Raw genomic sequence first — 27,541 nt, 5'->3', positions numbered from 1 at the left:
TGGGCAGGAAGGGACATAAAATTTGTATTTATATCTCTGTGCGTTTCCTGAGAAGCCAACATACCCCAAAGCCTCTGAAAAGCCACCACTCCATCCCTGCTACTTCAGGAGAGGGAGGCAGGGAAGGAAGGAATTAAGTATGTGACTTCAAGTGAAGTGTGTTGTTTTGCCTTCAAGTCATTTCCAACCTATGTCAACCTTGCCACAGGGCTTTCCTGGCATGTTTCTTCAGAGGGGGTTTGCCACTGCCTCCCTTTGGGGCTGACAGAGTGTGACTTGCCCAAGGTCACCCAGGGGGTTTTCATGGTTGAGCTGGGAATCGAATCCAGGTCTCTGAAGTTATAGTCCAATGCTCAAACCACTATACCATGCTGGTTCTCTGTCAAGTGAAGTTTGTGCCTTCAAATGGACCAGTGTGGTGTAGTGGTTTGAGCGTTGGACTATGACTCTGAAAACCAGGATTTAAATTCCCCACTTGGCCATGAAAATGTACTGGGTGACCTTTGGCAAGTCACATTCTCTCAACTTCAGGTAAAAGTAAAAGCAATCCCCCTTTGAACAAATCTTGCCAAGAAACCCTGTGATAGGTTTACCTTAGGTTCACCATAGGTACTTGAAGGTACATAACAATGACAACAACATATGCCTTCAATTCATATGTTGGTTTATGTGACCCCATTAATTTCATAGGGTTTTCATAGGCAAAAGACACCCAGAGGTGGTTTGCTATTGCCTTCCTCTGAAAGGTAGCCGGCAGCCCTCTCATTTTCCTTCCAGGTAGTAACCAGACCTTCCCTGGATTTGTTTCCAAAATTAGATATCCAGTTCAGCCACAAGCTAAGAATCAGTGCTGGGGAAGCATTGTTTATTAATGGCTTACATTTACATCCCACTGTTTAAAACTTGGCTTTAAAAATAGATTTTGCCGAAGACAAAGGCAAGAGGGGCCACTGTTCCATTTACTTCAGAAGATGACTAGACTGGTAGCTGACCTTTACACTGAAGACAGCATAGTAGCCTCCACTGCACCTGAAGGAAAGAGGAAATACACAGGACAGGTCATATGGCTCAAGATTAGTGGCTGAGGGGTTTTTGCTGCTTCCCATTCTGCCTAATGGATCTGGATAACTTTTGATAATTTTGAAGGCAGAGATCCTGCCTGCCTATTAGAGAAAAAGATCAGACTAAAACACTGGTGCAACAAGAAATATATCCAGGAGGTAGCTGTGTTGGCCATGCAGCAAAGTACAGTAACATCCAAATCCACAAAACTGATACCTTCTTGGGGCCAACCAAAATGCACGAAATACATGTTGCAAACTTTCAAAATTCCACTGGCTTCTTCTTCAGGCAAAGATGTTTAAAAGGAGAGCTATAGTATAAGTCACATGCACAGTGACATCCACACGACAGCTTTGCAGTGTGGCTTAGGAGAGAAAGGAAAGACTCCAGAGCTGAGAAGAAATACAATTTGATTTGGTTTCATAACTACCATGCACTCTTTGCTTGCCCTGGCCCTATCTGCTGTTCCAAACCAGATTCCATTTTTGCCCTGGAGAAGCCAAGGGGAGGAGACAGTCAAGGAATCAGGAGAGGAATGGTTGGTAGAAGTTGCACCTACAGCCCTTCCTATTTGCTGGCACATTTAAGAGGCATCATGCAGCATGGCTGAACTGAATGTGAGTGTGATGTAGCAGGCAGATTATTGTCCAGTTTGGACCAAGGAGTCCTGTATTCAGATCTTCAGTCAGATGTGTTGCCAGCTCCCAGAGATTGCAAGTAATTTGTCATAAGGCATAGTGTTAGCTAATACACTTTTCAAAAATAGTGTTCGCACCCTTGTCATTTCCCCCAAAGAAAGGACAACTAATGCTACTTTTTCAAGGTCAATATTTAATTCTAAAATATTGGCTAGTCTTTGAATGGTTCAGGGGTTATCCGTTTTTTCTGTTTTTAAGCGTATTTTGTAAATTAGTACAACTAAAAAGTAGCAGAAAGTGACATCTTAATCATGGAACACATAACTTAAAAGTATCAGGTAATGACTAACAAGTTGCTTTGAAAAACAAGTAATACACATTATGTTTTAAAAAAATATGGAGGGGAGGCTGTTGCAACAAACACAGACTAAGAAGCTTTATGTATTTGGCATATGCCTATATGGATTGCAGCCCACTTCATTAGACAGCAGATCATATGACATAAAACTGGTTACAATTCAAAATGGACTTGTAGCTCTGTATGTATGTGCGTGTGTATACACACACACACACACACACACACACACACACACACACACAAACACTACCCCAACCTGCAAGCCATCCTTGGCTTGCCTATCCTGAATTTTCAGTCACTAAAGTGAAATATAGGTGTGGTACACACCACCCCTTTTGGGCGGCCACCCCTTTTATGTCCGGGTTGGGGGCAGAGCAGCCTCACAGTCAGCCCTGCAGACCCAATCCAGAGTTTTTCCAGACCATGGAGAAGCAGCAAAATACCACCCCTTTGTGGTGCTGAAAAGGGTGTCCTTGGGTCTTTATGCCCCTGGACACCCCGGGAGCCAGAGCCATGGGAGGAAGGGGCCGCCCAGCCTCTTTCTCCCTGGCCTCATTCCCGCAGCCATTTGGTTGCTACGGGAACAAGGTGGCTCCCAAAAGGAGCTCCATTTCAGAGCTCCTTCTTGCACCGTGCCCAGGCTGCCATAAGCGGCCTGGGGCGGCACAGAGACATCATGCACGCGCCACGCCACGTAGCACATGCATGACGTAATCATGGCAGCCCCCATGTAGATGGGAGGCCTCCATGATGATGCCGCCGCCACGTACTAGGGTTGCAGGGCATGCGGACGCTTCGCTCCTGGGCAACCCTAGTACATAGCCAGGCCAGTGCAAAGTGCCGGTCTGGATCAGGACATAGATTGCTTCAAATTCAAGAAGAGGTAATTTGTGAGACTAACAGATCTCCCACTTGCCCTTGGCTGTTGGAATCCACCTCCTTATTTCTTTGCTCATTTATCCACTTCCTTATTTCTTTGCCTCTGTCACATGAATATTCTGATCTTTGAATAGAACGAATCTTAGCATTGGGCCACAGTCTGCTGAGCACCATGAAGGTGAGGTCCTGGTCAAGCCTGGAGCCAAAACTGCTAAGAGTGTTCTGGTTGACTCTACAAAAAATCCAATCATAGAACCTGGAAACATTCCCTTTTGGAAGACTACTACTCAGAATTTTTCCTGCTAATATAGCCACTGGTAGGGGATTCTGGTAACTGTCATCCAAAAAAGTAACTCACTGACCCAAAGAATTAACAATTGCAGGACTAAATCTGAACAAAGCCAAGTCAACTGTCTCACAGGGAGCAAGAACAAATATAACCCTCCAAAATAGACCATAGGGTAGACAAAAGACTACAAAAGGATAAAACTCTCAGAGTGGGACAGAAACCTGTCCCTCTCTGTCTCCTGCTGGAAGGCAGAGGTCATGAGGATAACCATGTGAGACAATGAGAAAACCAGTTATCTTTCCTGCACTTTTTATTTAGAGAGGTTGGGGGGGGGGGGGGATATACTCAAGCAAGGTAAATTTATAACTTGCATTCTTCCTTCCTTCCTTCCTTCCTTCCTTCCTTCCTTTATTTTATATGCCACCATTCTCCTTTAGTGGGATCCAAGGTGGTTCACAAAAAGTATAAATTAAAACCCAACAATTAAATATTTAAAACAATTAAAGTTGCCACATTAAAACAGTGTAAAATATTTTTAAAGCATACAAAAGTTAAAAATAGGCCCCCTTGAAGGGTTTCCCAGAGTTTTACCACCACAGAATCATGGAACTGGAAAGGACCACAACCATCCCATCCAAGCCCTTGCCATAGAGGAATATACAACAAAAATACTCTTGGGATATGGCCATCCGACGTCTGTTTAAAAAAATTCGAAAGAAGGAGTCTGTCATCCTCTGAGGCACTGTCAAATAGCTCCTGAAGTAAATAACTTCTTCATAATATTTAGCATGAGTATCTTTTCTTGTAATTTGACCCCATTGGTTCATGATCTAGATCTGGAGCAGCAGGAATAAAGCTTGCTTCATTTTCTACATTATTTCACTTCATATATTTAAAGATAGCTATTATATCACTTCTCAGTCTGCTCCATGGTAAATATACTCTGCTCTCTAGGTCATTTCTTATAGGCTTGGTTTCCAGACCTTTGAGCATCTTGGTTTTCCCTCCTCTAGACACATTCCAGCTTGCCAAAGTCCTTCTTGAACTGGGGTACCCAGAATCAGACACAGTACTCCAGATGAAGTCTGACAAAAATATTACAGAGTGGCAATAATACTATCCTCAATTAGGATACTACATACCTCTTGATGCAACCCAGCATTTCATTGGCCTTTTTGGCTGCTAAATTACAAAGTTGGCTCATGTTTAGTGTGGGGTCTATGAAGACCTGGCTTTCAAGCTAGGTATTATCCAGCCTATAGTTATTCGTTTCATTGTTCCTGCCTAGTTTTATTTATTTATTGAATGTACACTCACTGGGATCCAAGGTGCTAAATGTAATATGTGGGTGTGTATGCACCTTCAAGTCACCTATGGCCCCATGAATTTCATAGGGTTTTCTTATGCAAGGAATATTCAGAGGTAGTTCTGCCAGTTCCTTCCCCTGAAATATAGGGGCTCGACAGACTGCCCAAAAACGGCAGACTGGAGGCTCCCGTTTTAACTCCAGAGGGACGCTGCAGCAGTCAAACCATGCGGCTAGGGTTGCCATAAGTCAGGACCTCCAAACCGGGACAAATGTAGGACAAATGTAGGACAAATTTTTCTAATGTAGGACACATTTTTTTTAAATGGAGGACACGCGGAAAAATTGATTTTTTTATTTTAAAAAAATGTTAATCTACATGCCTATTTCTTAGGCATGATCAAAATGGAGGACATTTGGGCATTATTTCTAGACAGATGTCAGAAATGGACTTCCCTTTCTGGCAAAACACCCCTGACCTCCATTCCAAAACACACACAACATCACATTTGGGCATTGAACATGGCTTTACTGAACATGGCCTCTTGCATCAGAGGCTTATTCCATAACCAAACCCCTTGGATTTAACACTTAGCATGCTTTAACATGGCTATGCCTATTGAACATGTCAAGGTGGTTTCACCGTTCTTGCACCAAGTGTACTTCACAGTGTGTGTCAAGGACTTTGGTTTTTCTTCACTGCGCATGAGTTTGTAAAAATCACAGCAATTTACATTGACCAGGCCTCAGAACCAAAACCACACAGAAAAGGCACTTTGGAAAGTCACACTCTCTCGGCTTCTGAAACAGTGCATGCATGCCTCTCAAGCTGACCTATTCATATCATCTTCATCATCATCATCACCACCACCACCACACTATCACTGTCAAAGTAAGGGAGACTTGTTACCATTAAAAGCACCCCCCCCCCAAAAAAAACCCCCCTTGAGGCCTCTCTGGCCACTCACTCCTTCCCCTCCTCCTTTTCCTCCTCCTCCTCCTCTTCCTCCTCCTCCTTCTTCTCCTTCTTCCCCTCCTCCATTTGCCTGGGGGCTGGGGCGGACGGGGCGGAGGAGGAGGGTGGCGCGCAGCTGCCTCCAGCTTCGCCTCCTCCACGTGGCCGCGTGGCCGGCTGGAGAAGAGGGGGCGGAGGAGGAGGAGGAGGTGAGTGGCGCGGCCGCATGGGGAGGCAAAGGCGGACAGAGCCAGCGCCTCTTGTGCATGGGCGCGCCACCCTCCCTGCCTCCCTGCACGGGCGCCACCCTCCCCTGCCTCCTCTGCCCCCTCTTCTCCTCCTCCCCGCGCGCCCGCACAAGAGGCACTGGCTCCGTCCGCCTTTGCCTGCTCTATATTGCGGGCGGGCGCCAAGCCTGGGGGCAAGGGGGCGGAGGAGGAGGGTGGTGCAGGCGCGTGGGGAGGTGCCTCCTCCGCCCCAGGCAGGCCTCGCTGTCCTCCTCTTTCTCCCCGCCTCCCCGAGGCGGAGGAGGAAGGCAGCGAGGCCTTCAGGCCGCAGCAACTTGGCTGCAACCGGGGGGGGTCCCGGTTTTTGGGCTGCACCCGTGCCGGGAGGGGCCCGGGGCCCCCCAAAATGGGAAATACACGGGTGCAGCCGGGTTATGGCAAGCCTTACTCCGGCGTCCCTCCGGAGTAAAAAGAACCTGCAAAAAGCAGGTTCTTTTTGTGGCATACTCCGCATGCCATGACTGCGCCTGTCGTGCATCCATGACATAAGTGCAGTGCCCAGAGGTGCAGGTGCTGTGCTGCACTTGTGTGATGCATGCACGTGCCGTGTGGGCGGGGCCGCCCAGTCATGGTAGTGCCCGTACATCCTAGGGTTCGGGGGCATGCGGATGGTGCGCACTTAGGGTTGCCATAACCCCCCTGGGGCCGTGACAAACCTGATTTTTGGCCACTTGGCACGGTCACGGCCCGGTTTGACTCTTTGCCCCCGGTTGAGCTGGTTGCCGCCGCCGCCGCCACAACAACTGTAGCTGTTCTGCAGCCGCCGCAGCCACCATTGCTGCTGCGGCTGCTGCTGCAGCCTTTTTGCCCCCTGCCTCGCTTTGCCCTGGCCCTGCGTGCTCTTGTGCGGCCACGCGCAGGGCTGAGCAGGAGCTCCTGCCCTTCAGGGTGGCTGGCCAATGGCTGGACAGCCCTCCCCTGCTGCAGGAGCCTGTGACTGCTAGCAGGAGGCAGGGCTGTTGCAGCTCCACTCTCCCCATTGGCCAGCCAGCCTCAAGAGGAGGAGTGTCTCCTCTTTGGACCCTCGTGCAGGCGAGGGCAGAAAAGAGCCTTTCCGGCAAGCTATCTCTCTTCCTTCCCCTTCCCCTATTTTTTCTTCTTCTTCTTTTTCCTCCTCCTCCTCCTCCTCTTTGTTTTCTTCCCCTCCTTCTCTTCTTTCTCTTCCCCTCCTCTTCTTCTTTTTCTTCCCCTTTTTTCTGTTCTTCCCCTCTTCCTCCTCCTCCTCTTCTTTTTATATTGTTCCCTATTCTTCTTTCTCCTCCTTTTCTTCTTTCTCCTTCCCTTTCCTTTTTCTCCTCCTCCCCCCTTCCTCCTCGGCTGCTGCTTGGGGGACACTGACTCCCAGGCCCCAGGGAGGCCTTGGAAGCAGCGTCCTCCAAGCCTTCCCTGGGGCTTGGGGGACGCTGTCTCCCAGGCCCCAGGGAGGCCTTGGACAAAGTTTTAAAATGTAGGACCTTTTTTTTTAATTTCCTGGCAAGGAAATTAAAAAAAAAAAAGTCCTACATTTTAAAACCATGTCCTACATTTTCCCGGTTTGGAGGCCCTCAGGGATGGCAACCCTATGCGCACTCCCCAACCCTAGTCTCGGCAGCGGCACACTGCTTTTGGCCCATCTGTTCTAAGCCTTTGTCGACATAATCTGCTATTCTTTGGCAGTCTTCTATTCAAGTATTAACCTGGGCCAACCCCACTTAGCCTCCCAGATCAGACAGGGTATTTGGGTGCTAAACCCATGGAAATTCATTTTGGTAGTTTTGGCCCACCTCTCCAATGTGTCAAGTCATTTTGAATATTGATCCTGTCCTTTGTAATTAGGTATCATCTGCAACTTTAATAAATATACCTTCTATTCCATAATCAGTTATTTATAAAGATGTTGAACAACAGCAGGCCCAAGACAGAATCCTGAAATACCCCACTAGTTACTTCTGTTCAGGCAGGCTGGGTGGGGGAGGACACTTCATGAACTCACTGCCAGCCTATTATAAATCCACCTCAACAATACCACTGCCCACATTTCACCAGTTTGAATGCAACAATATCATGGGGGACCTTGCCAAAAACCTTACTAAAAACAAAATATACTACATCTATAGTACTCCAATAGACTGGAAGGTAACTGGCTAGCTCATGCTCATGCTTACACAGCTAATGTTATGTCACACCTTTACTTTAACTATTATTTACCCAGATGTGGCAAGAAAATTAGTTTATACTCACTATCAGATCACTGATAGTGATTTTTGGTTACCTTCCACAGTGGGTACTGATTAACTGGCCAAAGAGAAGGCACCCGGCCATCCTGTCTGTTTCATCAGTTCTCTTCATGTGAAACAAAGGCCTGAGATACACCGGCCAAAAGCGGTGTCCCCACACCGAAACTAGGGTTCCAGAGCGTGCAGCAACCACATGCTCCGGAACCCTAGTCTGTACAGGTAGCAGCATCATGGTGGCACCTGTCCACATGATGACACCAATGCCATGCAACATCTGCATGTTGCTGCACATTTCGTAAATCACAAGTGCGCCAATGGCACACTAGTTACATACGCAACGTGCCACAAAAAGAACCTGGAAGAACTGGGTTCTTTTTACTGTGGGGGGACGCCATGAGGTTTGGCAGCCGCGGCATCCTTCCGCAGTTAAAACGGGCAACTCCAGCCTGCCATTCAGAGTAGTCTGTAGTGTCCCATTGGCAGTTATTAAAAACTCCATCAATGGGAGACTGAAAAATAGAGTTTTATTCATGGTGAAAACTATTGCATGCCTCAAACTCACAACTGGATATACTTAGAGAGCTTTACAAGCAAAAGTGGACCTGACCTAGAAGCATATAAGGGCTGGTTAGGACAGGAAAAACTGGAAACCTTCACAGAACAATGCAGACACCACTGTCTTCCTTTTTATGGTTTTGAGTGGTTCATTGCAAGAGGCTCCAGCATACAGACTATGTTGAATCCTATTTGAACTTGACAGGACTCCAGAAGGTGAAAGGCAGCATCAAATACTGGCTGCCTGGCTCTGAAGACAACTCAGTCAATTTGGAGGGAGATGATCTCCCAAGGCCACTCAAAGAGCAAGTTCCTGATAGAGATAATTAAGCCTTTTCCTTCCTTAGATGCATTATTATCTTCCTCTCTTCCTTTAGGTTCATTACCGCTCTTTCAAATGCTCAAACATGAAAAGAAAATGTCAGTTAAAGGTTTATGTTTCGAAGGAAATGCTGGGCATTAGTGCTTGTCTCCCATTCACTAAATAATGTCCCGGATCAATATCTTTGCATTAAGCCATAACACAAAGTACAAAATGCTCAAGGGATGCACCAGACAAATGATGCAGCCGTCTGTTTGCAATGAATAAGCAGTTTAAGGAAATGCACCCGGCAGAAAGATAGCTATCTATTTGTAATACTGAGCTCTTAAAACAGAAATAAAAGAGACACACTTACCCTGTATTTCTTCCCCTCCCCACTCTCACCCTGTTTTATGCAACATGTTTAAGAATTTTCTTATATCAGTTCCTATAGACTTGCTTGATTTGTAGCCACTGGAGCCACTTAGAATTATGCAGGGAAATTTGCTGTAGGACCTTGTGCGGAGAAGTGCCAAAAAGTGGGCTGTGTTTTGGGGCCTCTTTTGATATTACAAGGAATACTTTTGCTCTTGCCAACCCATATCGTTCCCTAATGCCTCTCTGAAAATGTCTGATAAGAGAAATGAAGGGTGCCAAAAACTTGTTTCACCTTTCTTCTTACTATTTCAGTTCATTGGTGGTGGTTGCTGCTTATGGCGCATGGGAAGTGGTAGTTATGTGGTGTTGACATTACACCAAATTTTGGGAGGAAAGAGAGATGGAAGGTGAATACCCTTCATTTTGTTCAGTCTAATTCTAAGTGGCACAGCAGGTGTGCAACTTTCTTCACTTTGCAGACAGCCATGCTGCATCTCTCTATGTGCTTTTTTAAAAGCGGGCTGTGAATATCATTATTTTCCTGACAGATTTGGGAGGCTGTGGTTTTTCCCCCCCTATAGCTGAAGTTTGTACTTGTTTACCATATTAAATTTGGTTGGCTTAATGTATTTTAGAGAAAAACTTTGGTGGTGATATGTACGTGTGGCAGGAGACTTTGTTTTTATTTTGCACATTTCTTTTCTATCCCTTCTTCAAGGAGCTCATGATGCCATAGATAGAGATTAATCTATTCTGTGCTCACTGGAAAAACAGAGAGAATGAATCTACCCCCTTAACACTTTAAGACAGATGGAGAAGGGGCTACACTTTGACTGTGCAGAGGCTTGGCTACTTTCCTCCATATGTTATTCTCACTGGAGTATCATGAAGGAATGTGACGGTCTGAATGTCACACAGACACCATCATAGTTAGCAAGGAACTTGGCTTAACTTAGTCCAAGCATTTTAAGCACTGCCTTTTTGCTCTCTCTCAATCTCCCTTTCTCGGTGTATGTGTGTGTGAGAGAGAGAGAGAAATCAATTCTTTTTTTAAATAGAGAAACTGCATGCAAATTTTAGAATTGTAGTCTCCAATATCTCAAGTTGAAAGGATCTCAGGAAATCTTCAGAAGGTATTTCAAGGGTGTGTCCAATGTGACATTTCTTACACCTTGAGCAGGCTATGAGAAAGCCTGAATTGCGGTGATTCTTTGTTGTTATTGTGTACCTTCAAGTTGTTTCTGACTTATGGAGACCTTAAGATGAACTTGTCATGGGCTTTTCTTGGCAATTATTGTTCAGAGAAGGTTTGCCATTGCCTTCCAACGTTATTTCTCTCCTGCCCTAGGAACAGCATTTACACTGAATGAAACCATATTCAACACCTAACTTGGGAAGTGGTATTAAGTGCTCTACTTCAGCAGCATACAGAATAACTAAAGAATACATAGAGAGATTCTGTAGCACCGCTGAGACTAACTGAAAGAAAGAAAGTGGCAGCATTCTTTCAGTCTACTTCCTCAGATGCAGTAATGTCTGATAAGAAAAATGGGGAAGTAGACTGCAGTCTACGAAAGCTCATGCTGTCAATTTCTTTCTTTGAGTTAATCTCAAAGGTGCTACAAGATCTCTCTACATACTGATTTTACAGACTAACATGGCTATATTGTTGAATTCTACCACTATAAAAAATGCATAGTCAAGACCTAATCAAGTATGAGCCTGTAGTCCAGATTCATTGAGCCTCATAGAATTTAGAATTCATATAATGCCTTCCTCTTAATGTGAGTGAAGCTACTTAGGTATTCCTTTGACAGACCAGAAGTCCCTCTTTGGCTGCAGTGATAGTGAAGTCCTTTACATCATTTTTCTATTCTTTCCCTTGTATGCTGAACGATGGATTAATGTTTATCATATAGTCTCATTATTCAAACAAATTTTTAGTGTTATAATGGTGCATTTATTGGAAGATAACCAACCTTATATCACTTCTACGCTTACATTATATTTTGTAGCCACTGGAAATTACTTCCCTGTCTTATTACTGATTTTTGAAGTTCCTACTTGTTAATTGTAAAGGATTGTTAATATAACTGCTGAGGTTTTGTTCATGACCAAAGTAAACCAAAAGTAGACTTTTGTATTATTGCATTTCATTTTATGGATTATTTTGCTTATACTAGCTGCCACAATGTAATGGTCTTTAAGCCCACTGAAGACTGGCATGTAATTGTGTGCTGTGTTGTGGGATGTCTGGAGCAGAGTCCTTTTAAACCCTGTAAGAGCTGCAGTAGAACATGAAGGAATGTCTCTAAGGAGACTGGGAAAAATAGAGAAAAAACAAGGGAACCTTCCAGCCAAGGCCATGGAGGAGAAAAGTAGTGACCAGCCTCTGCCCTCATATACCAGTATTTATTTAGCTGCAACTTCAGCAAAATGGTCAATATGTGATTGTGGAGTCAGAGAGACAACTGAGAAATTCTCAGCACTGACCTGTATCTCACTCAAGCACTAGCCTCAGTGCTAGCCTAAAACTTGCACCTGTTAAGTTACTGTCCTTATTTTTTCACTGGGAATGTCTTTCAAAAAGGTTGTTGGTACAGTCAGAATGGCACTGAAATTTCCTTTACCTATCCTGGTCGCCATACATATGCCTTCCTAAGGACTGGAGGGGCCTTCTTCTGTGTCCCATCAGTATGGCCAATATAACAGAGATGACTAAGGGAAGGACTTTCTCAGCTATGATATCCCACTTGTGGAATCCCTTCCCTTAGGAGACTCAGCTGGTTTCTTTTCAGTGCTGTAGTTTTATATCGGGGTGGACAAGGTATCGTTTGTAGACCACATATGGCCCTCATTTTTGTGGCCTCCAGAACTTCCCAGGAGGTAAAAGATGCCCCAAAATGACCCCCAAAAGCCCTAAACTCTAAGGCAAACCTATCATAACGTTTTCTTAGCAAGATTTGTTCAGAGGGGGATTGTCAATGCCTTCCTCTGAAGCTAAGAGCCTGTGACTTGCCCAAGGTCACCCACCGAGTGGGCATCAGTTTTGAACCAGGAATCAAACCCAAATCTCCACAGTTATAGACCAACACTCAGACCATTATGCCATGCTGCCTCTAGGACCCATTTATTTGTCTGCTTAATAGTCCATGGTTGACTTAGAACTCTTCTCCAGCACCACATTTCAACTGAGATTATTTTCTTCCTACTTTCTTTTCTTTCTCCTGGGCCAATTTAGGCCCAAGAGAGGTCTATTTTGAAACAAGTAATTTCTGCTCACTTCCTGATGTTTTTAAAAAGGCAGTCCTGTGAATAAAATGGCCCAGGAAGGCACCATAACATGGTAAAAATGCCCACTTGTTCTCTAGAGGTTAGGTTTTTTGTGGGAGTGCATATGGTGGGAGAAGCAGCCCTCCAAAGTGTCTTGGAGAACTAATACAGTCTCCTACCCTTCAACAGTTGCCTACCCATGCTTTATATTAAAGCCCTTGGGTTTTAATTTACTTTTAAGCATGTATACAGAATTTCAAAACCTCTTTTGGCTTTCTTCTACTGTTTCAACTTGTTCAGTAGTTTACTATCTTTTTATCTATTCTTCCTGCTTTCATTTGCTCTGCTTAAGTCTCTGAATAGGTGGCAGAGGGGCAGTACAGACCACCCCAAAAGGGCCTCACCCATTTTACCTGCGAAAGGACGCCGCAGCCGCCAAACCTCGCAGCGTCCCTGTGCTGTAAAAAGAACCTGGTTCTTCCAGGTTCTTTTTGCGATGCCTGGCTTATGTCACAAGTGCGCCATTGGTGCACTCATGATGTATGCAATGCAAAACAACGTGTGGCTGCTGCGCAGTGGCGACATCATCATGATAGTGCCGGGTGGACACCATGCCACCATGAAGCTGTCACCATGACGTACTAGGGTTAGGGACCGTGCGGTTGGTGCATGGTCCCTAACCCTAGAAATGCTGCCGCCACGCCACAAAGCGCTTTCTGTATCGGTCCAGTTTAATCTGCAGACTTTAATCTACATATAAACTCAAAACATCAGTTGTCCATTCATTAATTTTTCCATTGTTTATGTTAACTTTTCCCAAGTTAGTGCTCTCTAGATGCTATGTATAACTTCCATCAACCAACAGCTGCATAGCCAGGCTGATCTCATGGCCACATCTATGACAGGGATGTGAATGATGAAGCCATCCAGATATTGTTAGACTGCACTCCTATCACTCCTCATCAATGGCTGTGCTAGCTAAGGCTGCTAAAAACTGCACAACACTTGGAAGGCTGCATAATCCCTATCTCTGATTTTGGGCCTAGCAGAAATACCATATTAAGCCCTTTCCTGCACCCCACTAACTACATGTTGGATACAAGAATAAAGAAAAGAGTGGGGATGAAGCAGCGAGGGAGGGAGGACGCATTTAAAATTTTAACTCATCTGCATCCAATATGGAATCAGTTAGCAACAATTAAATGGGTATTTAAAAAAAACTTTTAAGTTCAAATTTTAAACCAGATTTGAGCCATCTGTTTCCCCCAGTTAATTTCTAGGGCACACATGTTAAAAAGTAGGATAGGGGAGGTGGTAATCACCTAATTTGAATGAAACAGAACTATTATCCTCTGCAGCCAGCCTACTCTCCTGCTTTTGTTCATGTCATGGAGACCTGGTATTGCAATGCTAGCCCAGATGGAGGCAGTTAGAACTATCAGTAGCAAAATAAACAAAGAAAAAACAGTGTGGTTTGTGATCAGTACACCAATCAAATGAAATTATGTTCCATAATGGAAAGGTGGCTACTATTCTGTGAACTGCCCAAAGACCTTCAACTATTTGGCCAGACAGAAATGCAAAAAACAAAGAAACCCAAAATAAAACAAATTACATCCTTTGGGCCTGTGATCTAATGTGATGTTCTGCTCATAGGTCTAGATTTGTTCTTAGCTGTTGTTGACTCTGAGATGAAGGGCATCCAATGCTTAGACCCTTAGCTGGATCTAATCTTGGCCTGAAGAAACTTTATCTGGGTCCCGATGGCCCAAATTTAATCAAGAGTAAAGCTTTGTTCAGCTTCACTCAGAAAAATCACCTTTTCAGTCTACAGTCTCCCAGAATCTCCCACTCAGTGTGAGTTTAAAAAGAGAGAGAGAATTAATGATACTGAATGTGCATATATTATCATTTGCCACTTTTCTAACTTAAGCATATTGGATTTCCCCAACAATTCTGAGTGGGAGAAGAAATTTTAGGTAGCATTTCACAATATGGTGCACCCCCTGAGAATACAGCAGTTCCCCTTGTCTGCCTCAGAAAGAGAGCATTGTTCCAAATACAGAGGCCACATACCTGCCTGTGAGTGTGTCATTGAAAACCATTAGCAATGCTGCCCTGTTTCCATATATTAATCACTTGTTAATTTAACAGGACTGTGGTCTAGAGACTGATAAGCTCTGAGCAAATGCAGATATATTTGCACTTGTCTATATCTCAACCCTCCTACCCCCAAAGCAGGCCTGTTGACTTTAAAAGGGCTACACCAAAGAATACAAGGAGTGGACAGTGTCTCAGGCCTTCCTATTAGCCCACTCTATTCCTAGTATCTGAAAAGGGAGAATGATTGGTTAGATTTTTCTTGCAGCAGGTAAAAACTGGCTAATGCCCAGGCTTGTTGGAAAGACACCCTGGGATGATTATAACGCAAAGACCATCAGTCTCCAGCTACAGCTCTTGTTTCCCGTTTCAAACAACATACATGGTTGTGCAAAAGCTCAAAGGCGTGTGTGTGTGTGTGTGTGTATATATATATATATATACATACAGTATATATATATTGGATTTTGTGTCAGGGCCATCAAGTGATGTATTGTATGCTAGATGAATTAGGGATAGGTGGTGTTCTTATTGGCTTGGCCTAGGATTGGCTGGCAAAATGTCTGAATTGTTTTCACAGGTAGCTACAAAACAGCTTCCCAGTAGCATTACACAAGGAGGAAACATTCCTCCTTCCTGCCTTGCTTTCTCCCTCACAAACTAAAAGTGAAGACTCTTGCTTTCAAACCATCCCAGTCCTAGAAAGAGGAGGAGGTGACAGGCAGCTCTTAAAGCTGATGGTAACTTTATATGCCAGGAGACAAACAAACTTTTTTCCCCCTCCTGTCTCCAATGTCCTGAAATTGGTGTGTGTGTATAAACACATACACGCCCACGCAGAGTATATACTGTATATCCCTTAATAGTGCACAAAGCCAGTTAATTCATTGCTCCCTCTAGTGGGCATGAAGTGAGGAAACCTTTGTCATTCATAAAATCTCTGAATGAAAACAGCTTCGCTGTTGGGAAGCTATACCTGACTCCAGGCGGCTGAAACCACCAAAGCCCTGGTGATCTGGCGTCTGCCACCTGCAGTGCCATGAACCAGGTATTGGGGTTTTTTTAAACAAAGTGGGGTAAGAAAGAGCATCCATAATGTGTAAATAATGAAGGATATTTGCTAATGAACAATCCCCAAAATAAAGGATTTCAGGCTGTGAAACTGTGGGGAGACTGTTTAAAATGTGTATTTGAAGGAGGGGGAGCAGAAGGACTAGTTTTCAGAACAGTTTCATTTCTAGTTAACTATCAGGAGACAATTTTTATATTTTAAAAATGCTTTAAATTATAGTGAAGTTCCAGCAAGAAGTACTGAATTAAAAAATGGATGTCATTTCTATTGCATTGTATGATTAGCTACCAAGTAGGAAGACATTTTTCCTTTTAATTTTTCATCAAAGAGTTGGATTCAATAGATCTATTTCCTTTCTCTAACTATAGGGCATTTAATTCTCCTCATACTGAACTATAGCTTAAAATCCTGGTTTGTTCAGAAGCTGATGTCCTTAACTTCTTGGCCTGGACAAAATGGGAAACTTTGATATTTACAGTGTTAACTCCTTATGACTGAGAGGTAAAAGCAAAAGCCTCATAGATGCCTGTGCTTAAAAAGACATGTGTATTCTTTAAATATGGCTATGTGCTTGACTGACCTGGAGATAAAATCTCATTCCTATGCATGTTTGCTAGAAATTAATGGCAAACATGACCCCTGTACTCACAAAAGTCCCACTTAACCCAAAGCCAAGTAAAGGCAACTGTAACCCTCCCAGAGATTTTGGGCTGCAATTTTTGACATTGGCTATATGACTATATATGGCTATTTTGGATAGAGCCGATGGGAGTTGTAGACCAAACAGTATCTAGAGGATCACCAGTGCCAACTTCAGAAGTAAAGACACCATGACCATTCTGCCCTTAGTCCTACCACTGAACTCTTAGCTCTCTCCTCTTTTGTGTTGCAACTAGCCCTCCTCTGACTTTTCACAATTTGGAATATGATCCCTAAGCCGGAAAAAAAAAAAGGCTTCCCTATCACAAATGTATAGGATGGAACCACACATCTAAAAGAATTGTATAAGGATTGCACTTTAGGCCTTTACTGGTAAGTTCAAACTTACCTGAGCAAAGCTTTGTTTCTATGTAAAAATGCAAATGATTGGGATGCAGTTCTAAGCCTGATTGTATAGATTTCAAAGCTAAGATTTGTGAATGGGAAATAAACTTTGTTCTATCACTCACATGCTATTCAGACAGAACATCTGGAATGAACAGAATTTCATCACCTCTCCATTTCGACAGGAAGACAGCATGAACCATCACACACGCAAGCACTGCAGGTGCCTTCTTTTTCTGACAGATGGTGTTTGTCCTGCTGTCTAGAATAAATAGTATCAATTATATATGATTTGTGGATCACACTGCCAGATCACAAACTTTAAAATGCTTCTCTGCCCCTCTTTTAGTGATCAGTGAAATTACCCCAAAGGGGAAAGTATCCAGATGACAGCTAGCTCAGATGCCTTTGCATGACATCTAATAACAAAAGCAACAGTTTCTTTTAAAGAAAGAATGAATGGAGCCCTATTAACATTCCATGAAAAGGTGAATTCCAGTTTATATAATTCCACTGGTGGCACTCTAGCCTACTGTCCATGAAAGCGTATGGTAGAGGTAGGAAAACTCTGGCACCAGAGGTCAGGGTTTCTGAAAGTTTGGGCCTCCAGGGGTTGGAGTGTCAGCTCCCAGAAGCCCGTTTGGCCAAGGGCAAGGGATTCTGGGACCTGAAGTCCAAAGCATCTGGAGGATCAAAGTTTGAAAATCTCTACGCTAGATGTTTTGCACTACATCTCCCAAATGCCCCACTGAGCCTGGTAAGGGATGGTGGGAGTTCTAGACCAAAACTTTTGAGGGCCAGAGTTTCTTCCAGAAAGGAGTCTAGGGATGCAAGGTGCAAAACAAATTCATATACACTTTAAATGTTTTGAACTTAAACCTTGGCAGCTTTCCTCCAACCTCATGCCCTCCAGATGTGCTGTTTTCTGGGGATCATGGGACTTGTCCTGGTGGTGCAGTGGTTAAATGCCTGTAGTGCAGCCACACTAAGGCCATGCTCCAGTCTTAAGGATGCAATTTGACCCTACCTGCCATGGCTCCATTCTACAGAATCCTTAAGGACTGGCACCTTTTTGGAAGGGAAGGCCTAAGGACCTTGTCAAACTACAAATCCCAGGATTCTCAATGCAGTTTGACACTGCCTTAACTTCCATGGCAGAATCCTGGGATTTGTAATTTGTTGTGGCACCAGAGCTCACTGACAGAGGATGCGAAACAGCTCACAAAGCTACAGATCCCAGGATTCCAGAGCATGGCCCCTTGTCAATCAAAGAGGTGTCAAACTGCAGTAAATTCTGCAGTACAGAGGCAGCCTTCGCCTTCTTGTTTGCACTAACTACTGTGATGGGGGAGGCTTGGCACCTAACATTTCTCCTCCATCTGGATCCAGCCACCAACCTCTTCCTCTCCCTTTACTTTCCCCCCTCTCTCTCGTTGTTGTTGTGTGCCTTCAAGTCTTCAGATGGACTTATAGCGACCCTAAGGAAAGCCTCTCATGGGTTTTTCTTGGCATGTTTTCTTGGCAATGTTCCTGAGGCTGAGAGAGTGTGACTTGTCCAAGGTGGCTGTTGTTGGGTGCCTCCAAGTCATTTCCAACTTATGGTGAACCTCTTATGTGGTTTTCTTGGCAAGTTTGTTCAGGTGGGGTTTGCCATTGCCTTCCTCTGAGGCTGAGAGAGTGTGACTTGTCCAAAGTGGCTGTTGCTGGGTGCCTCCAAGTCGTTTCCAACTTATGGTGAACCTCTTGTGAGGTCTTCTTGGCAAGTTTGTTCAGGTGGGGTTTGCCATTGCCTTCCTCTTGAGGCTGAGAGAGTGTGACTTGCCCAAGGCCTTTGGGTTGCCTCCCTTTTCCAAGGGGAGGGAAAGGGACTAGCTCCTGAGGCAATCCTCTCCCCCCCCCCCCAGGGTTGGCTTTTGCTCATTTAAAGGAACAAATATAGGCTGCGTCCACACTGCAGAGAGAATCCGGTTTGACGCCACTGTAATTGTCAGGGCTGTGTGCTGGGGAACCCTGGGAAGTGTAGTTTGTTGTGTGTGGGGCAAACTGAGAAAGAGCTTCCGTTCTCCCCCCCGAGACTTGACTGGCAGGCGCCTGCTTCTCTGAGTGAGGAGGAGGAGGATGAATCCCAGGAGCTCGCGCTCGCCACTATCTTGGCGCGCGCCTCTAGAGCGAGAGAAGCGGGCTCGCGCTCGCTCTCCCTCTCAAAGCCAAAGCGGCTGGAGGTGAATGCAACGCGACGCAATGCAATGCAATGCAATGCAAGCCCCCGGAGCCAATGAGCTGGGACCGGATGCGTTGTATCCTCTGGGACAACAACTGCTCCCTCTCTCTCTGTGTTCCTCTCTCCTCCTCCTCCCTCAGATCCACATGACGCCATTTATTACTGCGGCGGCTTTTAGAGGCGAGAGAGAGAGAGCAGCAGCCCTCCGGAAAGAAGAAGAAAAAGGAGGAGGAGGAGGAGGGGTGGAAGAAAAAAGAGGGGGAGAGGAAAAGGAGGGGAGGAGGAGAAGGAGGAGGAGGAGGGAAAAAAGTCTGCCTCCTCCTCGCCCCTTCTCCAACCTGCCCTTCCCACAAGCAGCAGCGACGGAGCCAGAGCCCTCAGACCTTGCAGAGGAGAAGGAAAAGAGGAGAAGAAGGAAAGGAGGAGTGCTGCTGCTGCTGCTTCAGTGGCTCCTTGTTTTTCCACCTTCCAGAGAGAGAGAGAGAGAGAGAGAGAGAGAGAGAGCCAGCCCAAAACACACAAAGCAGCCAAATAGAGCCCAGACACACACTCTCTTTCTATTGATGTTTCCCTTCTCCAGGGAAGAGCCGACCTCCCTCGGAAGCCCCTTCCTGGGGGACCTGACTTCTTCCCCTCCTCCTGCTCTTCAGCTGGTGACTTTGCCTTTCATTTGTGGTTGGGAAAGGGCCCCTTCGGGAGATGCCTGAAGCCGCCACTCGGGACTGAGGAAGCCTTCCTTCCCTCCGAAGGAGCCAAAGAGAGAAACAAGCCCGAAGGAGAGCAACCTCTTGGGATTTGCGAAGGGACGAGGAAAAGACAGAAAGAGGGGGAAGAAAGGAGGGGGCTTGCCCTTTCTTTCCTTTTTCTTTTGGGGCTTTTTGTTTCGTTTCGTTTCCTATTTATTATCCTTCCTCCCCGGAGAAGAGAGAGAGAGAGAGAGACGGTGGATTTTCTTCTTCTTCTTCAACTACTCCTCCTTTTCCCCCAACGACGTTTCAATGATTCTCGCTCGCAACCTGGACTTGAAGTGAGTTTGGAGGGAACGAGAGGAGAGCTCTCTTCGCCTCCTCTTCAGCCGCCTTTCCCTTTGCGGTTCTGGGCTTGGATTGAGCCCCTTCACAAGAAGGAAATCCGGGGAAGAAGGGGAGCCTGTAAAGTCACGCCGTTCCTCCCTTTGGCCTTCTTTGCAGAGATTAGCAAAAGGGGGGGGGGGGGGTTCCGGCCGTTTTTTTTGGATTAAAAAAAAGGGGGGGGATTTTTGGAGGGAGGGGATCTTGATTTTTCCCAGCATGGAAACGATCGCGGAGTCCCGCTGCCCGGCTTTGGAGGCAGCGTCCGCACCGCAGCGCTTGAGACGGTTTGACACCGCGTTGAGTGCCCTTGCTCCAGCCGATGGGATCTGTAGTTTTACCAGCAAGCTTGGCTAAAGAGCGTTGGTGGCCTCCCCCCCAAGAAAGGGTACAGATCCCAGGGTTGTGTAGAGTGGGAGCCCCTTGGCGCCATCGCTGTTGGGGGCAGATGTAGGTCCAAAGGGTGCCATTCCGGCAGGAGTTTTGGATTGCTGCCCCTTCCAGAAAGGGGCTCCTGGAGCTCCCTGATTCTGTCAAGAGAGGAGGAAGAGGTCAGAGCCCCAAGCAAACGTCAGGGGCTCCTGAGATGCCCTTTGCCAGCCGCCCTCTTGAGAAACGGGTGGAGTTTTTTCTCCTCCTGGCTTTCTTTCCTTCTTCGGTGCAATTCGGAAGTGAGCGAACGCCTTGTGTAAACCTTCCTGGCTTTGCTTCAGGTGGACTCTCCTCCGCCTGGACTGGAGAAAAGAGTGCCCCTTCGATCCCAGGGGCACCAAGCCCTTTGGGCATCGTGGCCTCAGGGCCCTGTAAAGACGCCAAACCCAGGGCCTGGTGGGCTCCAGTGTTCCGCTTCAAGGGGCGTCAGATTGCGTGATTTCTTGAACCCCAGAGGAAGCTATTAGTTGCCTTCCTTCCTTCCTTTCCCCTTTTGCCCCTGCCTGGACTTTGGCATTTGGAGTCTCTGGGCTCATCCCTCCCAGGCAAGGAGATCGCTCGGTGTGTCTCTGGCTGCAGGGCTTTGCTGCCTTTCGTTTTAGGAGGAACCTGGGTGCGTTTCAAGGCGAGGAGGGGAGCAAATAGCCTGGTTGCCTTGGCCTGAAGGGTGGCAGAGATGGCTGGATCTGTGCAGATGAGGATGGAGGGTTTTGTTCCCTTGGGGCAATCCAATTCCGGGGGATGGCTTGTTATGCAAAAGGAAAGGAAGAGGGGAGGGAGCCCTGAGGACTACTTTGTCATTCATGAGATGGGGATTTGCTTGGAATTTACACACATTAAACAAAATAGCCAGCCCTTTCCTGGGGAGGGGAAAGGAAGGGAATGGCTGCTTAGACATTGGTGGGACAGGAAGGTATTTATTGAAGCATCCCTCTTCTTACCTGCCTGAGAAGGTGCTTGGAATGGAGACAGGAATCCTGTAGGCATACCTGAAGGAGGAAAAGAAAAGAGCTCTCTGCCATCATCTCCTGCTGAGAGGAGGAAGGAAGGAAGGAAGGAAGCCAGGCTCTCCTGATAAGGCAATCTTTATTACAAGCCCCATTCACTCCTTTCTTCCCTCCCACTGGGATGTCTCCAGTGTTTTATCTCCAGGTTGTCGGCTGCCTTCCTTTGGAGCAGCTCAAGGCAGCACAAAGGAAAACAAACAGGTTCCTGAGATCACACCTGCTGGGCTCTTTCATGCCTGTTGCATGGAAGGAAGAGACAACCCCCCAATAAACAGGGAAAGGGGGGTTGGTGGGGTGGGCAGAAGGAGGGAAGGGTGAACACCCGGACAATCCTTTCTCTGGGGCTTTGTGATGAATTTTGGACCAGTTTGCAGCCTGATCCAGTGGAAGTTTACGTGGAAGTTTTATTCAGGCTCACAGTCCAGACATTAATGGATTTTTTGTTGTTGTCATATGTCTTCAAACTGTTTCTTACTCATGGCGACCCTAAGGTGAACCCATTATGGCATTTTTTTGGCAAGATTGTCATGGCCTTCCTCTGAGGCTATGAGCATGAGACTTGCCCAAGGTCACCCAGTGGGTTTCAGGGCCAAACTGGGAATGGAACCCTGGTTGCCAGAGTTGGAGCCCAGCTCTCAAACCGCTACACCAGGCTGGCTCTCAAATGCTCTCAGAGAAAGGAACTGGCAAAACCACATCTGAGTGTTTCTTGTCTAAGAAAGCCCTGTGAAATTCTTGGGGTCACCATAAGAGTGTGTGTGTGGCATCTGAAGGCAAATGTGGGCCATACCTCTTGAGCCTATCTCCAAGCAGTCTGAGGGAGTTACTTGAAGCGTAGGATTGCAGTGATCATGCCTACTCAGAAATAAGTCCTGCAGAGTTCATTGGGATTTGCAGCCTAAGCTTATACATACATTTACTCCAGAGTACCTTCTCTCAAATTCAGTGGAGCATGCTCCCAGATATGCATAGGATTACAGTGAGATTAATGTGATTGAAACCATTCCCCTTCGGAAGAATATAACTTCATAAACTTAAGTGTTAAGCATAAATGTTTGCAAATTAAGTTGTGAGAAATCAGGATTTTTTTAAAAAGGCTTTTGACTGTGCTCTGGTTGCATGTTGACAGTTCTGTTACTCTTTTTGTATGGTTTGTTATGTTTCCGTACTAAATTACATGCTATTGGTATCATGGCTTAAGTTGGAATGGTATTGTCATATGCCTTTTCCTGGAATCATGTGGTTTATAGTTTGCATGCAGGATATTTGTGTGTTGTAAGCCAAACCGCCTCTGCTGGCAACATCCAGGAAGTGAATGGCTTATCTCTAGGTGTTATGAATTCACAATAAACATTCTTATAGTGCCCAGCATTGTAATGTTCAGGTTCTGGTACTTAGAATTGCAGAGTAGTGCACAAATGTGAAAGTTCTAGGGAGTGATGTGTTATTTATACTGTTAACATCTAGGACTGCATTAACTCATGTAAGGCTGACCTTAGGAACCTTATTGCTGCTTGGCATTTTTATTGCAGCAAATATTGCATCAGAATTTTAAATTTGCTTTCTACATGGTGTTAAAGCTAAATGTACAGAGAGGAGAGTCTACCAAAGTATTTGCTAGATTTCTGCAGAATGCAAATGTTCTCTCATTAGCTGATCCCATTTTGCTTGCAGGCCTGGTTGAATTACAACAGTGTGGTGTGGAGGAGGGAGGGGATTTCCTTTCCCCATGGCTTAGGCTGCAGCCCTGTATGCCCTTCATGGGTGGGAACAGGGTGAGTAGTACTTACCTAAATGGTCCTAGGATTGGGCTACATGTGAATTCTTAAGATCTCTGGTCTCAGAGAATTGGTGAAAAGTTTTGAAATCCTTAAGATGCCTAGAGTCACAAATAGAAATTGTGGCAGAGATATGGGAAAACCTCTTCATTTTTTAGATATAAACATGTAAAATGTGAATGAGATAAAAGAAGTACTTGAAGGTATATGTGTCAGGGCGCTAGGAGACCACTGCTTCCTCTGAAATATGCATTCAGGTGGTAAGCTAAACATTCTGTAAGTTTGTATTAACAGTGAAAATCCATACCTTGGTATGATACTGAGTCAGAAATGAATGTTAATCCAGAGAAATGGCTGTATTGTCAACAGCATTCTAGTTTAAGTACTTGTTAGTAAAAGTTCCATAATCTTAAAGTAGTGCATGGGGGGACCAGTGTGCTTACTTGATTAACAGAATCAACCAAATTGCTTTGACTTGGGTAGGATATGATATGAAAGCATGTTGCGTGATTAAACAATCACTACTGCCCTGCAAATACCACCTGAAAATGTAAAAAAGAGAGAAACTCCTAATCTTCTCCTCTTTTTTCATAGGAATTCAGATGTGTTCTAAGCTTGTTGGAGTGATCACTCTTCAGAGTACTGATGGAGACAAGAGCTCAGAATGGCAGCGGGTCACAGCCCTTACTACAGGGTCAGCATGACAGTGGGAGGCAATATGGCGATTCTGACCTGAGGGATGTCCTGGTGCAACAGGTTCACGTCTTGTCCCTGGACCAGATCAAGGCAATCCGAAACACAAATGAGTACACCGAACCGCCAACTGTGGCTCCGCGGCCTGGGGTGAAACCTGCACCACGCCCACCGGCCCAGCACAAAAGTGAGAGACCGCATGGGTTGACTGAGCAGCGGCATCTTAGCAGGGTGCAGCATCCCCCAGTTCACATCTCTTCCCGGGTCCCCCTGTCCCGTTCCATTAGCACAGTCAGCACTGGCTCACGGGCCAGTACGAGGACAAGTACTAGTAGCAACTCCTCAGAACAGAGACTCCTGGGGTCCTCTTTAGGGACTGTTGTGGATGGGATAATCCGAGTGCAGCCCAAGTCAGAACTGAAGGTGAGCGAGCTCAAGCCTCCCAGCAAAGAAGATCTGCACATGCATGCCTATCGATGTGAGGACTGTGGGAAATGTAAGTGTAAAGAGTGCACTTATCCACGAACCCTTCCCTCCTGTTGGATCTGTGACAAGCAGTGCCTTTGCTCACCCCAGAATGTGGTTGATTATGGGACTTGCGTCTGCTGTGTGAAGGGGCTTTTCTACCACTGCTCCAATGACGATGAGGACAACTGTGCCGATAACCCTTGTTCTTGTAGCCAATCGCACTGCTGCACTCGGTGGTCCACCATGGGGGTTGTATCCCTCATTCTGCCTTGCTTGTGGTGTTACTTTCCAGCCAAGGGTTGCCTTAAATTGTGCCAGGGCTGTTATGACCAGGTAAATCGGCCTGGCTGTCGCTGTAAACACTCCAACACCGTGTGCTGCAAAGTTCCCAATGTCCCACCCAGGAACTTGGAAAAACCAACATAGCATTACTAATCAGAAGTGTGGCAAGTCATAAGGATTCTTCTGTAACATCATCATGTGCAGCCAACTAAAAGAGCTATAATTGTGGCACTGTTCAGAAAGATTGAGGGCAGGGAGGGGACATAGAGGTTTGCAGTGACCTGCTTATTTTTCTGTGTGTTTGCATGGGTCAAGTTAATGGATATGTATCTTAGAATCTACCAGTGGAGCTCAGAAGGGGGTACACTCCGTGGGACCCAAATATTGCATAAGCTAACTCAACTCAGACACTCCTAGGCAATCTGTTGTGTTGTATGTCTGTGTGTGTGTGCGCGCGCGTGCGTGTGTATGTTTTTTGTTTTTTAAAAAAATGAATAGTACATTTGTAAATTAGAAAACTACTTCATCCCACTCCCAGTTATTTTCTGCCAGAGATGTGCTATATATTTTTGTATATAGGATATTTTCAACTGTGAAAACATGAGTGTCATAGAATATATGGCACAGGTCACAAAATATTATACTAATATGTTGTACATTCAAAAGAATGTGAAATCAATCAATATGTTTTAGATTGTATTCTGCCTTACAGAAGCCCTTCAGTTGCAAGACTCTTGATTCCCCCTCCCCCTTTTGGGACTTCATGTATATTGTACAGTTACAGTAAAATTCAGTCTTTATTTTCTAATTTTTTCAACATATTGTTTAGTGTAAAGAATATTTATTTGAAGTTTTATTATTTTATAAAAAAAGAAATATTTATTTTAAGAGGCATCTTACAAATTTCACCCCTTTTTATGAGGATGCCACAGTTGCTGCAAATAAGGGGTGAAAGATACATATGTTCCCTATAAAATAGAAAATATATTAACGTTTGAAATTAAACTGGGCTGCTTGTCATTCTTCTTCCTCTGATTTTCTAAATGGAAAGGTTTCTAAAGCTGTTTCTGGAGGTTTTATTTTAAGTGAAAGGAAGCACACAAACATTGAGATTATCTGCAGAAATTATTTGATAGACTTTCCACATGTAAAAATGACACAGTATTACTGGAAGTAAAGGATGCTAAGAGGAGAGAGCATAAATGAACTCTTGATTACTGTGTGAATATGTTTGATGAACCGGATGTTACACTATGTATGCAGTACAGATCAAAAAGGCAGTCATGTGTGATTTCTATAACAGTTTTGTCTTCACTGTCCTCTGCCAATGACAAGCCATGATGTGGAGCAAGATGGGAGACATCAGGATATGGGGTAACATATTAGTATGGAGTGAGAGAGGGATAAGTAGTGGAAAGTCTACAGTTTTCAGCAGCTATGTAAATATCATAGTGTTTCATTTTGGCCTGTGGCCTAAGTCTAGTTGCTACTTTATCCAGAGTAACCAGTTGAATCACTGGGATTGACACAAGTGTTGACTTAGTAATTAGATGAATGAATCTGCTCTAGTTGTGAGTGGCAGTTGGATTTAATCCTGTGTTAATTGCTTATTAAATATCTGGTTTATGACAAGTGCCAAAAATCCTGATATACTTCAAGATGAGGAAAAGGCAGATAGTTTAAAATTGTTAATGCCAGGTTCTAAGGAACAGAAAGTGCCATAGAGATTTAGAAATCTAAATGCATTCAATGGTGTGTGAAACAAAATTTGCTTGTTTGCTTTCTCACTGATGGTTGTTACCTCCATTGAGGTCAGTATCCTTACATTGCCATGTTTTCCACCAGAAATCTTTTTTAAAATGATTTACTTCTCTGTTTGAACTACAAGCTGTTTTGGGCTTAAACTAAGTGCCTACAAGTTCACAGCTCCTAAGTGCTGACTGAGTGAGAAGGAAAGTGGGGAGGGAGGGTGAAATCTGCCACATGTTTGTGTATGGAGGGGTATTTTGCAAGAATCAGATTGAAAAGATAGTTACTCTCTGGTTCTCTGAGACAAAGTTATGAAGGCCAGGTCAAAAAGTTACAAATTATGATTCAGCTGGTGATCCACAAAAAACATGTGGACCAAAGCTTAGAAAAGTTACTCTTTTTTTCTTTACTACTCTCAGAAATCCACTACATAGCATGACCAAAGTGTTGGCCCAAAAGGGTAATATTTCTACAGTCCTATATGTAAATATGGCCTTCCAGCTTGCAGAGATAGCACTGCTATGCATGTTCCATTATGCTGAAAAGTTAAGCATGGCTGTGTTGCTGGTTTGTTTGTTTTTTTCCTTTCCACCTGTTACAACTAGTAATAGTGCCAGCTTCACATTCACCATATATTATATTCCCTGCATGGGTTATTTTTGGTTAAAGCATTAAAAAAAACCCAACTAGGAGACTATAGATCAGTACATGTTACAGTTTGTGTCGCTCAGTGGACAACGGAGAGTGTTTTTTTCAGTTCCATATATTTACATTATATACCTATGCAATGGGTATATTCTAGTATGTGTTAGTCGCATATGAACCTCAGTTTGATGTTAGCCCAAACTATGAACTGAAATCAGTGGAGCCTATGTTACTTCTGGCAAAGCCCCATTCATTATCATGGATCTACTTTAATGGGGAATCATACTGGTTTTCATTTCATTTCATTTATTATGGCAAATAGCCAGCATAATACTGATTTTAGCCAAAGGGGATCTGCACATGTTTCATGCTTTTTCCCACTGCAGAAGGATGTTCTGTATAGAAAACATTTGACCTAAAAAAAAAAAAAACTTCCAAAGATCTGACTCCTATAAAGCAGAAGTGGGGAGCCATCCACATGTT

The 27,541-nt window shown here is 44.8% G+C and overlaps 1 protein-coding gene and 1 long non-coding RNA gene across 3 annotated transcripts; one reads left to right on the top strand and one right to left on the bottom strand.

The window, feature by feature from the left end:
• Positions 1-848: 848 nt before the first annotated feature.
• On the bottom strand, positions 849-21,539 carry LOC121926234. The gene is made up of 3 exons (XR_006102991.1): positions 21,378-21,539; positions 16,839-16,975; positions 849-1,029 (listed from the first exon to the last, which is right to left on the bottom strand). It is a non-coding gene; the product is annotated as an uncharacterized LOC121926234 (long non-coding RNA).
• SPRY2 (sprouty RTK signaling antagonist 2) lies at positions 18,986-25,669 on the top strand. Of its 2 annotated transcripts, none has more exons than XM_042459024.1 (2): positions 18,986-19,961; positions 23,816-25,669. In XM_042459024.1, the coding sequence occupies exon 2, from the start codon at positions 23,867-23,869 to the stop codon at positions 24,806-24,808; it is 942 nt and encodes a 313-aa protein (XP_042314958.1). In that variant the 5' UTR covers positions 18,986-19,961; positions 23,816-23,866; the 3' UTR covers positions 24,809-25,669. The 2 variants fall into 2 exon arrangements, with proteins under 2 accessions (XP_042314958.1, XP_042314959.1); XM_042459025.1 differs by lacking the exon at positions 18,986-19,961 and adding an exon at positions 21,513-23,218.
• Positions 25,670-27,541: the final 1,872 nt, after the last annotated feature.

Source organism: Sceloporus undulatus, chromosome 3 (assembly GCF_019175285.1).
Source record: "Sceloporus undulatus isolate JIND9_A2432 ecotype Alabama chromosome 3, SceUnd_v1.1, whole genome shotgun sequence".
In the NCBI taxonomy this organism is placed as follows: domain Eukaryota; kingdom Metazoa; phylum Chordata; class Lepidosauria; order Squamata; family Phrynosomatidae; genus Sceloporus; species Sceloporus undulatus.
Note: the sequence above shows the minus strand (reverse complement) of the source record. Positions and strands in the feature narration are given on the sequence as shown.

Bases quoted from the DNA above. Each gene is read 5' to 3' on its own strand.
- SPRY2 (XM_042459024.1), top strand. From the start codon at position 23,867: ATGGAGACAAGAGCTCAGAATGGCAGCGGGTCACAGCCCTTACTACAG.